The following is a 17097-nucleotide window of genomic DNA, read 5'->3' on the forward strand; positions in this document are numbered from 1 at the left end:
TTGTAACCTTCATCTCCAAGAAATAAAAAAAAATTAAAAAATACTAAACTGACTTTATACAAAAGTACGGGGGAAAATTATATAATCCTTCAAGGGCCAAGAGTCTCTGTCTGCAAAGTGCTTGCCACACAGTACCCAGGCAAAATCAAAATGATGCAACTTTTGTTAGGGTGTACAGATTACAATCAGGCAATTACACATCCCAGACCGTGTAATCACATGCAATGAGAACACACGTGGGTGTAGGGTGAGGTGTGAGCCTGGTGTCACCAACCACAGCCGCCTCCGGTTACCAAAAGGAGTCATTCAACAAATGCTTTAAAAATTTATTTTCTAAACATCACTAGATTCAGAAGAAGGCCTCTTTCTGTCATGAAAAGCAATTCCTGAAAGACTGGGAAACCACGAGGACTGCACTGGAAAACATTAGCCGGAAGAATTGATCTATCATCTGTCTCATATCCAACTGTGTCCGGACAGTTGGAAAGGGAAGGGGGGAAAAACCCATCACACACAAGACAGAATCTGTTATACAGCTTTATATCAGAAAAAACCTCTCCAAGCTTCTGTAGGAAGTAAGTTTAAACATCTGATGCATGAACATCCTCAGCTTTAATAACCATTACTGTCTTTCATCTCCCCTTTTTTAAAAGTCTCAGAACAGCATTTAAGACTCTGGCCTCCTGTAAGCATTGCTCAGATGCTCCCCAGATGGCTTTTCCTAGGGGATTTCTAATTATTCAGGGTCTTTTAAAGGCATATCCTACAGGAATCTTTTAGGTTTCTGGGGCTTTCCTTCCTTCCTCTACAAATTTCTTTACCCGGAGCTTGATTTGAAACCAAACTCAAAGGAAACACAATGACTTCAGTATGTCTCAGATCACATACCCTGGGGTAAAAGAGAATTGAACCAAATCCCATAAAAATGGTGCAGATTTCAAAGGGATTCACAGTGAAGTTTTGTAAAGATGTAATTAGACCAAAAGTTTTAGCTGAGAATATAATGGAATAAAGGAACATTTAGTGAGACTCAGAAAGTTAATACTGCATATAGACCACAATGACTTGGACATGCAATCCCCTCTCCTCAAAGAAAAATAAATTAAAATCGAAGCAACAGTTGCTGTAATAGCAGCTAAACAAGGAAACCTCTGATTCTCAAAAACTCTCACAGTTTTCAGATCCTGAACTACCTTAAATGGATCAGACTTCCAAAAGTGCTGAATTCCTGTCTGCTGAAAATCCACTTTAGTCAGTGCCAAGTAGGAGATGAAGAAAATCACAGTAATTTCTGGAAACACTGGCAACTGCTTCTGCATAAGAGGGCAGCTGGAGAGCAGAGCCAAGCCCCTTACATGATGATAAAGCAAAGCAAATAATTTCAATGAACATATAAAGCTTTTGTCTCTCTCAGGCCATCCAAGCAATAGCTAATAACAAGACATGCTACTCTTCCAAATCTGCTGCTGCATATCCCCCCCAAGTGGGATACAAGTGGGATACCACAAGAGGTTATTTTGCCACCTGCAGATGCTGACTGGGCAAACTGGGAGTGTTTCAGTGTGTCCTATGGCACAGACACACTGCTAGCTCAACACACAGTGCACTAATGGACTGCCACCATGGTGTCTCGCCCCTCAGACCCCACCATGAGCATTTCCCTCCTCTTGGATTAGCATCTTTGTTTGCCAGCAGTGTTTATGGTAATTTCCTGCACTGCTTGGCACAGCACAGGGCTCAGCACAAGCAGTCAGGAGCTTGTGATATGAATGCTACAGAGAGCATTTGATAGAATGACTTGGGCTGGAAGAGGCCTTAAAGATCACCTATTTCCAAACCCTTGCCATGGGCAGGGGTACATCCTACTACATCAGGCTGCTCAGAGCTCCATCCACCCTGGCCTTGAACACCTCTGGGGACGGAGCACCCACAAGGCCAGTGCCAGTGTCTCACCCTTCTCACAGTAAAGAGTTTATTTCTAACATCTAACCTAAGCCGGCCCTCTTTGAATTTAAAGTCATTACCTCTTGTCCTGTCACTACATGCCCAAGTGAAAACTCCCCCTCCATCTTTCTTATAGACCCCCTTTATGTAGTGGAAGGTGCTTTAAGGTCTCCCCAGAGTCTCCTCCAGGCTGAAAACCACCAAATCTCTCAGCTGTGTTCATAGCAGTGGTGCTGCAGCCCTTGTGGCCCCCCCCAACAGGTTGACATCCTTCTTATGCTTGGGCCTCCAGAGCTGGATGCAGCTCTCCAGGTGCTCTTGAGAGTGGAGTAGAGGAGCAGAATCCCCTCCCTCAACCTCTCTCCACACTTCTCTTGATGCAGCCCAGGACACAGTGGGCCTTTTGGGCTGCAAGTGCACATTGCTGGGTCATGCTGAGCTTTGCCTTCTAGAGCAGAAGGTTCTTTCTTCCAGCTCCTGCTTTTGGCTTCTCAGCTCTGACCTGGGCAGTGTGGCTGGGGCACTTGCCAGTGAAGACCGAGGCAAAAACATCATCCATACCTCAGCCTTCTCCATATCCCATGGAACCAGGTCTCCTACTTCCTTCTGGAGATGGTCCACATTTTCCACCATCATCCTGTTATCAGCCATGTGCCTATAGAAGCTTTTCTTGTTGCTCTTTATGTCATTGGTCAGATTTAATCCTTTCCGGGTTTTTGTTTTCCTAACCTGATCCCTGGCTACCTAGATGATCTTTCTGTGTTCCTCCCAGGCTAACTATCCTTGCTTCCACCCTCAGAAGGCTTCCCTCAGACATCCTCTGTTTTTCTAGGAGCTGCTTGTTCATCCATGCATTTCTGCCTGACAGCTTTGTTGGGATACATGTCTCCTAAGCTTGCAGGAGGTGATCTCTGAATATCAACCAGTTTGCTCAGACCCCTCTTCTCCCCAGGGCTTTATCCCATGGCACTTCACCAAGCACATCCCTGAGGTGGCCAAAGCCTATTCTCCTGAAGCCCAGGGCAGGCAGGTTGCTCTGCACCCTCCTTGCTGCACTGAGGTTCTCAGCTCCACCATTCCATGGTCACTGCAGCCAAGGCAGTGCCTGAGCTTCACCTTCCCCATCATCCTTTACTATGCTGAGAGCAAGGTCCAGCCTAACACCCCTCCTCACTGGCTCCTGTACGCCTTGGAGCAGGGAGTTCTCTCCCCTCCTGCATTGCTTATGACCAGTTTTGTTGTCCCTCCCAGGACCAGAGCTTCTGAACATGAGACCACTCCTATCTGAATAGAGGATGCCATTTGCTCTGTCACCCTGACTGGATGGCCTACAGCAGACCCAGACTATAATGTCACTTGTCCTGTCCTTCCTTTAGTCCTGACCCATAAATCCTTGGTGCTCTCTTCATCCATCCCCAGGCAGGGCTCCCTGCAGTGGCTCCACGCACTGCAGCTGCTCACTGACAGGACTCTGAGGAGCGCCAAGAAGTTTCTGATGCTGGAAATACCTTCTCACTTGGCTGCACTATCCCATGGTTTGTCAGGTGAGAGAGACAAGCCAAAACGAGTGAGTGCCAGGGGTAGCCTGGAGATGGCCATTCAGAAACTCCTTTGCCCCCTGGCCATGTCCACTGCCCAGATGCTTGACACACCTTTGGCTCTGCTGGTGTGGCCATGAGCGGGGTTTCATAAGGAGACCAAGAGCCAACAAAAGCCCTGGGTGGGACTGTGGAAGCTGCTGTAGTTCATGAGAAGGTCACTCCTGTTCCATTTCATTCTAAACACCCCATTCAAGCAGTCTGCCCTTCAGCCTGGCCCACAAGTGAACTGGCGCCTTGTGACAATGGGGTGTTGCATCTCTCCAGCCACCCAGCAGCAAGAAAAGCACCGGGGATGGCTTTAAAGCCAAGACCAAAGCCGTACAAAAGGGCTGCTTTTCCACCCATCCTTTACAGCAGGCACATTTCAGGCAGGAAAGCAGCAGCAGTGGGTGTGCTGTCCCTTCTTCCCCTGTGGCAAATGAAGGTCTATTTTGGAAACACTCCTTCCTTGAAGCCCTAGGGCCCCTTGGTGCCCTAATCTTACTGCCCCAGGTGACACAATACATCTAAAGTCTAAGTCTGTCTCCTGCAGAGCTTCACTCCTCATCTCCCTAACTCCAGGAGTCTCAACTCCTCCCAGCCCACCCTTCACATGCCACATCCGCACATTTCCGTTCATCCCAACCTTCCCTCCCTCCCTTTTCTGATAGTCCTTCCCACACAAGCACCACATCCTTCCTGCCCTGGCCTCACCACAAAGCTGGGCTTGTTCACTGAAGCAGATCAGAATGAAACATAAGCATGACCCTTTGAATCAACAGGATTAGGAGAAGTAAAGGAGAGGGCTGGCCGCTTGAATATGCACAAACACAAAGGGAGGAAGGTAGGGCCACCTCACGTTGCCCTGGAGGTCCCTCTGCTAGGTCTTGCTGGGCTCAGCCTCTGGGACTCTTCCAAGACAAAAAAAACCCTAACCTGGCACTGACTTTTTACAAACAACTAAGAAAGAAAGGGGGGAAAAAAGAAAAAAAAAGAAAAAAAAAAAAAAACAACAAATAAACCCACAAAAAGAGAAACAAGCCCCCCAAAATTGGATGGTAATTTGTCTTACAAGGACTCTGCCTGCCCAGGGCACCAGGGGATGAAAAAGAGAATACATCCAGGAAAAGCAGGATGTATTCCCTCAAGGTAGTAGATATATTTGCATGAGCATACCTTGTGATAGAGAAAGTCTGCATCCCAAAGGCTGTGTGATCTAAATAGCAATAATGTACATGTATTGGATGAGGGAAGGAAACACTATCTCATTGCCCTGTATTATGCATGGGAAACAGCAGTGCAGAGGGACGGGATAACACATCACGGGAAAATCACAGCAGAGCCAAGTCCCAAATCCCAGTTCAGGGACTTAACCACAAGCTATTCTATACCTTCTATTTTCTGTTAACAAAGAAAACAGTATTTTCCTGGATTTCAATCCCCAGTGATACTGCTGGATTTGCTGCCCAGTCATGAAACAGTCCAGGAGTGAGAAGAGCAGATGAAGCTCTAGTGAGTCATGAGCAGACACTGCCTCATTGTGCAACCTGGGCTGTGAGGGTCATGTCCAGCCCTCCAACTCGACTTCTGCTAGCAAGGCCAGACCTAAAATACCTTGTGCCATTTCATAAAATACCCATTTTGGTTTCATTGTGGGTTTCTTGCCCCCACTTTTTACTTATTCCTTGGGGCTGTTAAGCCAGGTTTAACAAGAAAAATCAGCCACCACTTCTCACAGCCTAGAAGGGATGCAGTTAACAACAGACCAGGCAGGGCTCTGCACTGCACAGCACCCAGGGCTTTCAAAGCATCAGGGGAGGGGAGCAGTGTTCAAACACCCATAATTGCTCAGCAGAGCTGACTCCACAAACACACACACGCTGTTGATTGCGATCTGGCGACCGCGCACACGGAGCGGGGTTTCGCTGGCCCGCCGCCCCCTCACTCTCTGACTCCAGGCATGGGGTGCGAGGCAGGGCAGCCTCCCACGGTGCACAGGCATGATGAAAGCTGGAAAAGGCAGCAGGGAAATTTCCTTAGCTCCCCTGGAGATACCCACATCCCTCTGCCTTTTTTTTTCTATCTGCCTGTTTGTTTGGATAACTGCTGTCAGCCCATGGAGGGAAACCAGGCAAATCCTGCCAGGAGTGCCTCTTCCCATGGCTCTGGTGCAAGTCAATCTCTAGCAGCCTATAAACCTCAGCTCTCTGTAAGCAGCACAAACCAGTCACAGGAGAAAGCTCTGGTTTTTTTTTTTTTTCTAAAATGCATTTTCACCATGGTTACTTTGGGAAAATGAAGCAGCAAACCTCTAAAGATGCTCAGGAGGTAGGAGGGTGCTATGGGGAAAAGAGGCAGGTGTCCATCCCCTGTGAGCTGGCACAGCCTCACTCACTGCCCTCCCAACACAATCCCTGCAGAAGGCTGAGTGGGAACGAGGGTTTTGGAGGAAAATGGAGAGCACACACCTGATAAGGCTGAGGAAGGGGCTGCCAACATCCCCCCATTAGCTCAACCCAAGCCCAGCCCTCCCTGAGGGCAGCCACAAGGCACGGGCCGCCGGCTCCTGCCCTAAACCCCACTCTTCCTCCCTTGGGAAAGGGCCCCACCTACGGGTGAAGGACCAAGGAGGAGCTCTGGCTCCATCATCACACCTCCCTCCCCTGGAGCTCCGGCCAGGGAGAGCACAGAAGAGCCAAGTTCACTGAGGATGGGCTAAGGGGGAACAGGGGCACCTTTGCAGTGACAGTGCTATCTTCCAGTGGGTACATGGCAGAAAGCCAGGGCACCCAAACTTAAAAATTGGTGGCCTAGATGTGGGAAGGAAGAGCTGGGGAAGAGCTCAGTGCATACCTGTTGTATGAATGCAGCAGAGACAGAAAACTACTCAGAACTGCATCCTGGTGGCTTTTGGTAAGTTCACAATCCAGCATCAAACTCCACAGGTTCTTGGCCACAGGTATGGTGTGCTGATGGCCAGAAATGTGTCCTGGGACTTGGGGGTCAAGCAAGAAAAAGCTTAGGAAGCAGATAGTTCCCTGAGCTGCTTCAGAACTGCTTCATGAGAAGGTAAAGGATGCTGTAGAACCACCTGTGCCTCTCTGTCAACCACAGAGTCTGAACAGCAAGTTTAGGTGTAGCTGTCTGCCCTGCAAGTTTAGGTGTAGCTGTCTGCCCTGCAGATGTCTAAGATTAGATGAATTCCACCCAAAGTGCACTGAGGCATTTCTTAGGTTCAAGAACAGGTTTAATAAGTTATCAGAACTAGAAAATTCTGGTGCTGGGAATAGAGGACAGAAGTGCCCTAAACCTGGCTTCTGAACTAACAAGCTTGTTGAAGGACAATATCCATGGTCCTCTATCACAGAATTTACAGATAAACTTTGGGGCCATGTCTTCCAAATTAAAACAGCTGCCATGCAGAGTAAGTGATAAGAAAAAACCCTCAGATTCTGTTTTGTTTTTTCAGAGAAGGCCACAGCTGAGGGCATTTGCACCTTTCCCAAGCCATCAGCTCCTTGACAAGCAGCCCATTTCCTCTTATGTCCCCATTCCTGCCAGAGCTCAGCCAGCAGTGACAGACCACATTGCAGATTATGGATGACTTGCCTCCCTTTCTCCCAAGTGCCCTGACACAAAGGACAAAGCAATGCCTGTACAAGCGTCACCAGTCCTTGCTGCTTGGCTGGGCAGCATCATCCCAGGCAGAGAAACATCAGAGTTCTTGCTGGAAGGGAGCAGGAGCAGCTCCCAGAAGCAGAATGCCCTGCTTTGTCCTGAAATCGAGCACAACCCTTTCACCCTTTGCCGTGCTCCCACCCGCCTTCCCAGCTCCCAACCTCCAGTCCTTTCAACACCCACAGTTTTTCCACTCTGCCACGAAGCCATGAGAAATTCCCTGCCAGAGGACTTTGTTCAAATGGGTTTTTGAAAAAAAAAAAAAAAAGCAATTCCCTACTCCAGGCAAACAAGCTCCTTCTTTTCCCGATGAGGAAGAAGGGTAATAGCAGAGCCAGGGGGAAAAAAAATCCCAACAAACTATCCCCAAAGCCTGCTGTAATCAAAAGAATAATTGCTCCAGGAGATTTAAGCCTACAGCTGAGTCACTAAAATGAAGAAACTTCTCCGTGTCCATAGAAAGCAAACAATTCTTGGGTGATGCAGCAGAGATTCTCTACAGCCTTGTTAGAAGGAAAGAAAAAAGCAGCCAGATGTAATTAATCATAGTCCCAGAAGAAAGGATGAAATCTCTGTAATTAACTACCTAGACTCATCTTTCCACTTTTGAAAACTAATCCAGCTGCCTACTTCCACCTTTCACCCAGAGGGCTGGCACAGAAGTCTATTGCAAGCACCAAATCACCTTCCTTTAGGGATGCACTCACCTGCAGTGCCCCACAACAGCTTTGCAGAAGTTGTTTGCAGGAGTGCAAACAGAAATCCTTTCCTTAGTCCCCTTTGGTGGATGAATTGCTAGGGAGTTTGCATTCTCCAAGAACCTGAGTAGCCTCAGCTGAACTACAGGAGTTATTTTCAAGCTGAAGGTGTTTTATATCCACAGTCCTGACCCAACCGATCAATTACCAGAAACGCAATTAAAAAAAAAAAGACCCCCCCCCCAAAAACCCATCCATGCAAAAACATGCAAACAGAAAAACACTTTCCAAATGGTTAAATGGTTACAACTGCTTGTGTTAACAAATTGGCTTATACTTCATCCTCAGGTGGTGAAATTTGCCTGAGCAGCAAGATTTTGGAAAACAGGGCAGGGGGAAATGTAGCACTTCAAAGAGAAGAAGAGGAAGGGCTGGAGCTGGCAGTTGCACTTTACTAGGAAAGGTCAGGAACTAACATCCTAAAAATCCTATGCAAATCAGAACAAGACATTCAACTTCCTCAGGGCTCCCTTAATAAATAAGAGTTGACAAATATTATTCCAACAAAGAAAACAATAAAAGACCAGTTCTTTAGGTCAAATACATCAATGGTAAATACAATACAGAAGAATAATACCAAAATGACATCAGCTGAGAAACTGAGAGTGATTTCTACTCCCTCTCTTTTATACAAAGCACTGCTAACATATGAATAATGCTGTCAACAACACATGGGGAATGCTGGCCAGCTTTGTGGTGAGGGAAAGCAAAGAACACAGAGTGGACAGAAATCTCCAGTATTGATCTTCCATGACACAGCAGAAATGCTTTTTCAATGGAAGGTGATTGGGTCATTCTTCTGGGGAAAAAAAAAAAAAAGAAAAAAAGAAGTGATGACGCAGCTCCAAGTGCAGCTGGAGCCTTCCTGTACACGTGGGAAAGAGGGAGGGAGGATGAGCAGGCTGTGGGGCACAGCGGCAAGGCCAGGGAGCTTGGGGCATGTCCCTAGGGCAGCATCCGCTCCTTCCTGCGGCGGGCACAGCCGGAGGGGATGGCGATGCTCGGGGCTGTCTGTGGCACAGAGCTGCTCTCGGCTGAATTCCTGCTCTCCACCGGCACCAAAACACCTAAAGCCCGGTGGATTGTTCCTCTAATCTCTGCACTGACACCTGGCAGAGGAGCTAAGCACACTGGGGATTGGCTGCAGCAAACCTTGGTACCAAACCCCCAGAGCGGCTTCCGAACCCTAAAGCTGCTATTTATCCCATCCTATCAGCCTCTGTGCACATCAGGATGCTGCCAACACAGCTCATCCCGTGTGAACAGAAATTCCTGTCGTCCTTCCAGGAGGATGCAGAGATGCTCAGGGAGAGGAGCAGGTGCTGCTGTCCGCAGCCCTGCCATGGGACCGCAGAGCAGCCCCGAGTGCCGGGCAGGAGCAGCGGGCTGGAGCTGCCCTCCGCAGGACGCGAGGGAAACCAACCAGCCCTGCTCGGGAAAGGCTGCTAGCTCCTTTTCCACGGGCAGCGCTCTCACTCTCCCGTAATTACGGACAAGGTTCACTTTTCTCAGCGTTGTGCTGCAAACACAAAGTTTAAGGTCCAGAAGGTTTCAAAGTGAGCAAGGAGCGTGGAAGCCTCCCGTTGTCTGACAGCACCTGACATGCAAAAGCTAGGCTGCCTTCCAGTCAATGTCCCTGAATAATTAAATGACACAGGAGAGTCCCTCCCCTGCCTCTTTTCTATAAACCTGTGACTGATGCACGTACTGGAAAGTGAAACCCCATGAATTTTTGCTAGATAGCAATGATGCTTCTATGTCGATGTTTAAATATGGGCATATAACCAAAACTGAGAACTGAGGTAACCTTTACTTTCAGTTAACACATAAATGTCTACAATCACTGTACTTGGTTAAAAATAATACTTACTAAAACCAGCACTCCGCCAGCAACACCTATAAATACCTTTAAATGCTGATCAGTTAATATTATGTATGTCCCTAATTTTATTTTTATGTAACAATGTCATAACTACAAAACTAATCCTCCTGATCAGTTTTGTGTCACTTGGCCAACACTGCCAAGGTAGAGCAGCCAACAGGTTTTAGGGCTGCTCCCTGAGGTTACAGCGTTCTCCTCAACCTGTGAAAGGATTTCACACACTAAATTGCATCTCTGCAGTGCCTGAACGCACAGTGGGATTCAGAGAGCAACACACAACACTCCACATCACAATCCCCTGTGCAAAACACCCAGGAGATGCATGGCCATACACAGTTCGCATAGCTTATGGCACTAGGACAAGAATGGGAGTGATTTTTACCCTCTATCCTATGCTGTAGAGTTATTTTAACCTGAGTCTGCAGAGGCAAGCATCCATAGTAAAGACAAGCAGAGCAAAACAAAAACCTGAATGTCCACCAGGGACTTTTTTCCCCCACCAGAGCAATGCTGGGGAATCCTCCAAGGAGATTACAGCCACATGCATTTCATTGCCTGCAAAATTCTCTGCCACACCATAGCTTCTGAGCATTTATTTCCTTCTGCAGAATGTAAGAGAAGGTGGCAGCCTGCTATGGTGTGCCAGGCTGTGGAGAGCCAACATGGAATTGTCAGGTGTCTGCTTCATCTTGCTCTGAGAGGGTTAGACCTCCTCACTCTCTTCCCCCACTGTCCCAAGCTTGCCTTCTCCTTTCCCATAGTCTTGCCCTATACGGAGAATTCCCATAGTCTTTCCCTATACTGAGCATCCCCCAAACACAACATTTTCACCATTTTCTCCACAAGTTCCACATGGCTCCCGATTTCCACTTCTCAGTTGTACAATATCATTCCTTAAATGCTCTTTCAGCACACTCAGCTCCAAAGACAAGACAATCAGCAGAAAGACAAAATCCACTTCTCAATCTAGTTTGTTTTAAAATGTACTTAAGTAAGCAGAAGGTGAGATTTTCAACAAGATCTCCTTGAAAACAGTGGGAGTATTCTTTGTAGCAGCGCAGAAAGCAAAATGTAGAGTTCTGGTATGGTCCTCTACTGCCACCAGCAGTAAGACAGCATCAAAAGCTCTAGGGCAGCAGGATATCCCTTAGCAGCTCCCTCAGTGATTGCAACAAAATCAGTACCAAACAAGTGGATCACTCACCCGAATTTGGTGGAGAGAACACCTCCCACGACAGAGCCAGTAATGATGCCCACTCCAAAGCAAAAGCCCAGCTTCCCCAGAGCACCAGCACGTTGGGAAGGAGTGGTCACATCTGTAATAACCTTCTGAGCACCTACAGGGGGAAAAAAAATCAAACCACAGGGTCTGAGCAGATCCCCCAGTAGTTCCCATGGTTTTATTGCTAAGCCATTAGGAGCTTTTTGGGGTTTTGTTTGAATTTTTTTGTTTGGTTGGTTTTTTTTGTTGTTGTTGGTTGGTTGGGGCTTTTTTTGTTTGTTTGGGTTTTTTTTTTCCCAATTAAAACTTTTCTGAGCTGGTTTCTGGTTACAGGCAATTTCCCCAGCTTTTAATTTTCATACTTTCCATGGAAGAGGGCCCCCAAATAAGCACTGTCAATCTCCTCTGGAAGCCCCATAGTCCATCAGTTTTGAACACAACAGCCCCAGCAGTCATGAGAAACAGAACCATTCAAACCACTCAAATAAACCCCTTCACAAGTGACAGGAAGCATTATCAACCTGATTCCTCTTGCATGAGTTACATGGACTTCTAGCAGCTGAAGTTTATGTCTTTCACATGAAAAATATAGGAAATATCAGCCAAAACAGAACAGCTTGGTGGGTAATGGAAAGTATATTTGTAATAATGTTTAATTTTTACCAGTATGTTCATTTTACTAGGAGAAAGGGAAAAGATTTTGTGTAAAATATCCATTTTCAAGAAGGCAGCTGAAAAGTCTGGGGTAACACTGCTGCCAGTAAGTGACTTGCACCCATTGGGCCTGGATGATCAAGGCCAAACAATTCCCTCAAGATTCTATGGGAAGATGGGCCTGGAACTCGGACTAATAAGCACTGCTTTCTACCTGCTGCTTCATGTTCCCACCATTTCACCCCTGAGGACCATCCCATGCTCCTCCTGCCTTCCTTCATGCTGCTGGACCTGTTGGCTTCCCCTAAAACAAGCCAGAACTGGGGGGAATCAGGCAGGAAAAGCAATTTGGAAAGCTACTCATCCCTGACTGACCTTACCTGGTATCCCATGCATGAACACTCCAGGCAGCCTGGAGAGGAAGAGGAGGGAGATGTTGGTGGAGAAGGACATGAGCATGAAGAAGAAGCTTCCAGATGCACAGGAGAGAATTAAAGCTGCTCGGGCACCAAATCGATCTGCAAACCTGGTACAGAAATGGCACAAGGTTGTCAGTTTTCTATTTAGGTTTAAAAAACAAAAATAAAATCCTTCTCAGCAGTAAATCAGTTTTGCTCCTATTTAAGGGGAAAAAACAACACCACAACTAAACACACTAACCAACAACCACAAAACTCCCCAAGGCCCAAAACACAAACAGGCAAAACCCCAGTCAGATCAGGTTTTGACCCAGCTCCAAGTCTTTGCTGTAATTCAACTCCAAAAAGCTCAAGTTGGACAAAGTCTGAGAGTTCTGAGCAACAGGGGCTAAGATGACCATAAAACAGCCTTAGACAGAGTTTCTTGTTACGATTCCTTCTTCCTTCCCTTTATTTAAGCTGCATATTACAGTTAGCAGATGAATATTACCTTGCATAGCAATTAGTTGTGTTTACACTAAGAGGAACAACCCCCTAAAAATGCCAGGATTGGTATACAAACAGAGCTAAGCTTAAGTAATTAAAATGTTTTGTGTTGAGGGAGAGGTACAGGTCAAAAATTTGCTGTTTACATGTAAGCCAGGGCAGTTTACATTTGCTGTTTGTAACCTGAAGACCACAAATCATTACATTGTTGATGTGGGGAGTGGGGATTTTTTTGTTTTTTTGCTTAAAAGTAAACACAGTGCTTTATCTTTTCATGTCTGTTTAGGAGCATTAAGCAAGAACACGAAAAACTGAGCTAAGAAACACATTCTCTCTTTCCCCCTTCCTCTTTTCTACTTAATCTGTCCCTACACTGACATCAAAACAGACTTATGTCTAGAAAAATCCTTTTTATCTCAAACTTGCATTGCAAATTTTGGCTTCAATCTGGGAAAGGACACCCTTAGTCCCAGTCAGATTTTGCCATTTTCCTTCCCTTCAGCAGTGACTCTGGATATTAGCGAATGACATGCAGGGAGGAGAACCAGATTTCAGATGGCACCAGATCCAGGACAGAAATACTACTCTAGGTTTGTGTGTTAATAGGAAAAGCATTAAAAGTGGGCCCTTTGCACCATCTCCATTCTTAGAAATGCATTTTCTGCCAAGCAGTGCTGTAGAATCAAATGTTGCTGTTATTTATTTGAAAATGTGTCCAAGGGCTGAGATCAGATCCACAAAGTGCCACACTCCATGTACCAGAGGATCCTGTAGAGCCCCCAGTCTACATCAGCCAGAAAGTAAATTTCCTGCAGGTAAACTGAAGCAGCACACAGCAGCTCCTATCCGTTTATTGATTTGCTGATCAGTAGCAGGATCAAGAAGAGAAGTTAGATTTTCTCTGTCCTATTTTAGTTTCTGTCACTGAATGCACATATCTTTCAGGGTTTTATTTTTCTTGGTCTTTAGGAATGTATTCTCCCACCACTCAATTTTTTAGGGCTATTTGCATTTCATTAGGAACAGGAGAGTCTGTTTCACGGGGTAAAGAGGCAGAAAACCCAAATATTTTCCACTCTTTTCTTATTTTGATAGCTTGAGTTTATAGATATTCTTAAAAGATTCTTAAAAGTTCTTAAAGGTCCATGCAAGTCTAAATTTGTATTCAACATGGATGCAGATTAATTCAGCTGGTGAAATGACATCACCTTCACTTATTGTAATTGACAGCTTTACTTACCATCAATAAATACCCTCTTTTTTTTGTTTTGATTTGTTTTTGGGGGTTTTTTTGTTTGTTTATTTGTTTGTTTTTTCTTTCCCAGTCACAAAACATTTCTAAGGTTACACTTGGCTATAAAACATTTTCAGAATTAAGCTGTTAGGACCTGGGCTCTGAGGACTCTGGTGGTTTAAGCCCATTCCCAGGATATTGTTACACTTAAATGTGTGTCATTAAAATGTAGCTAAGTTAATATGAAGGCTGCTTCTATGCTGCAGTATTTTCTAATAATAGCATTTATTTTCCCCTTGCTCATTATAAAATCCTCAAACATTTCAACAGGACCACAAACCAGAAAGAAATTATTTTTATGAAAGTATAAAAAATGCCTGGCCTTTTTCAGCTATGTGAAGGGTCATGAGAATCATTCTCACTTACCTTCCAAAAATGTAACCTCCCACGAGCTGGAGGACACCAAAGATGGTCTGGAGATAGCCAAACCCCACTGAATCCAAACCTAGGCTCTTTGCCAAGTACTAAAAATGAAAAAAAAAAAACAAAAACAACCCACAAAAAACAAATAAATTGAAAAGAAGCAGGCTGTATTTATGAATAAACATCTTAATATCTGTGTGGAAAGGATCACAGCTCCAAACAACCACTTCCTTCAGTTCCCTACCCCTACAGAGGAAATGTTCATTGGCCAGACCCTGGCAGCTTAATAAAGACCAAATGTCTCTGTCCCACACCCTGAAGGGCAGGGACATGTGATCAAACCCATCAATTTTGCACCAGCTGGCACGTTTGTATCACCATTTACCTTTGCAGCTCCACACAGCTGAACATATTCAGCAACTGCTAAGGGGGATAAGGAAAATTTTAAATGCCTTCCTGCCTCCAGACCCTGCACCTGGAACAGCCCATCCACCCTCTGGGAGATAACTATGGAAAAGTTCTGGAGCTGTTGTTTAATCAAGCAAGCCAGAATCAATGAAAGTACAACATGAGCAAATATTGCCTTTGCTAGATGGTACACCCACAGCCTGAGCTTGCAAAAAACACAGATGCACACCTTGAAGGGCCAATGGGCACTTATTTCGGATTCATGTTTTTGTTGTGTCATGCTTTTGTTTTGCCTGGAGGTGCAGGGAGACCTCACCTCTCTCCCCAACTGCCTGAAAGGGATTGGTAGCCAGCTGGGGTCAGTCTCTGTTCACAAATAACTAGCAATAGGACAAGAGGAAATGACCTCAAGTTGTGCCAGGGATGGTTTAGATTGGATATTGCAAAATATTTCTGCCCTGAGAGGCTTGTCAAGCACTGGAACAGAGTGCCCAGGGAAATGGTGGAATCACCATTGTTGAAGGTATCTCAAAAATGTGTAGATGTGGCACTCAGGGACGTGGTTTGGTGGTGGACTTGGCAGTGGTAGGTTTCTGATTGGACTCAATGACCTCAAGGGTATTTTTCAACCAGAAGTCCTCACTGATTCTATAAAATCAGACAGAAAAGTCCAGTAAGTGAGAAGCAATGAATCCCACTGAGCTGGTTAATTACACACTCAGAAAACCCCACCTTTGATCTGAAACCTCTGCTTCCTGATAGCTGCTGGATGGGTCACTCTCACACTCCATGAGAGAAGATACAAACTGCATCAGCTTCACCCAGGAAAGGGCTCTGGGTGCTACTGCAGCCCAAGTAATAAATCAGCTTTTATGGCCTAGCTGTACCCTGGACAGAGACACAGCCTGCCTCTTTGGTAAGAATACCAAGTATTCCTTTCAGTTTCAAGGATACTTTTCCTCTTTCCTGCTAAAAACTATCCTCTGGCTTTGCTGGAAAACCACAGAGCCCTGCGCTGAAGGAAATGCTGTGGAGCAAGAGAACCCATACTCACAGGCATGAGTCCAAACTGCATGAAGAGAAAGGTCAGGTCTAGGGCTGCAATCACGTAGGCAACACGGATCACTTGCCGCCTTTTGGCCTCTCCCAGGGTCTCATTGCTCATTCCTGAGGCTTCTTCCTCACCTGCAGAGCTGGTTTTTGCATTCATGGTGCTCACAGAATGGCTTGCTGCAGGACGGGGTGGAAAATGACATGGAGGCACTCGCTAGCTGCGAATGTGAAGCGCAGATAAGGGGCACAAACTGTGTGCACAGTTCAAAGCTTACAGTGAGAGGTGCTGAGCCAGCATGCCACGGATTTAATGTTTCTTTCTTCCTTTCTTTCCTCTTCCCTTTGCTTGCCTGCTAGGCAGGATCAAAGGTAACCGTGCATCAATCCACAGATCTGGTTCTTCAGCCTTGTGGGCTCGCTGCCCCAAGCGCCATCACAACAAAAATCAGCTGGAGTATCCCAGCGAAGTGAAAGTGAACATTGCCCCAAACAAGAGCATGTGATAAGCTCTTCAACTCTTTTAACTGCTTCACTTCCTTCACTTTTACTGCCTCGGGTGGTAGGAGAGATGCCTGTTTTAATTTTTTAATTCTTCATGAAAGGCACTTTGCTTTTATTTTTGGAGGTTGCAAGTGAAGCTTACAGCAGAATAGCTATTTCCAATTCCAGTAGGTTTATACAGATCCTGGAACAAAGACAACTCTTGCATGCAGTCAGAGCCTCTCTAATCACCTTTTCCTAAGCCATTTTCCTTCCTTTCCAGGTGCTGCAAATTTATAGTAATTCTGAGCTAGCAAATGTTCACATGTGACTCCAATCAAACTACAGATTACCAGCCAATGTCAAAAACATTAAAAAAAAAATAATATTAAATCCACACAAATCATGAGGCTGACTGCCAACTGGGAAATGAAATAAATAAGACTCTGGCCTTTGGGGGTTTTGTTGTTTGCTTGCTTGTTTATTTAGGGTTTTTATTTGTTTGTCTTCTTGCTTATTTGCTTGGGGGTTTATTTGTTTGTTTTCTTATTCGTGGAAGTCTGATTGAGGATTATCTTTCTTTTGAAGAGAAAAAGAAGGCAGAGATTCCAATGCTCTGACTTTGCAGAATTATAGGACTTTTAGAAGGAAGAGAGCTGGAGAGCTCATCCACCCTGCTGCTGGAACACTTTGGTTCAGCTGTGGCTTTCTCTAGGCAAGCTTTGAAAATCTCAAAGAAAAGAGATTTGCTCCTTCTCTAAGTATGTGGGAAAGAAATTTTTCCTACTGTCCAATGTGAATTTCTTGTGCTGCAGCTTGACCATGTCACCCAGTCCCTCTAACTTAGTAACACCTCAGCTCAGAAACAGAGTCTGG

General features: G+C 45.7%; 1 protein-coding gene across 1 annotated transcript in view; it reads right to left on the reverse strand.

Moving 5' to 3' along the window:
- Window positions 1-16431, reverse strand: part of SLC22A18 (solute carrier family 22 member 18) — a 58780-nt gene extending 42349 nt beyond the window's left edge. Inside the window, exons 1-4 of the mRNA XM_058807402.1 lie at window positions 15743-16431; window positions 14284-14381; window positions 12099-12244; window positions 11047-11179 (exon numbers count right to left, since the gene is read on the reverse strand). Of these exons, the coding sequence (XP_058663385.1) occupies window positions 11047-11179; window positions 12099-12244; window positions 14284-14381; window positions 15743-15898 (533 nt within the window). The 5' untranslated portion in view covers window positions 15899-16431. The remainder of the gene's footprint in view (window positions 1-11046; window positions 11180-12098; window positions 12245-14283; window positions 14382-15742) is intronic.
- Window positions 16432-17097: the final 666 nt, after the last annotated feature.

This window comes from Ammospiza caudacuta, chromosome 6 (assembly GCF_027887145.1).
Source record: "Ammospiza caudacuta isolate bAmmCau1 chromosome 6, bAmmCau1.pri, whole genome shotgun sequence".
NCBI lineage: Eukaryota > Metazoa > Chordata > Aves > Passeriformes > Passerellidae > Ammospiza > Ammospiza caudacuta.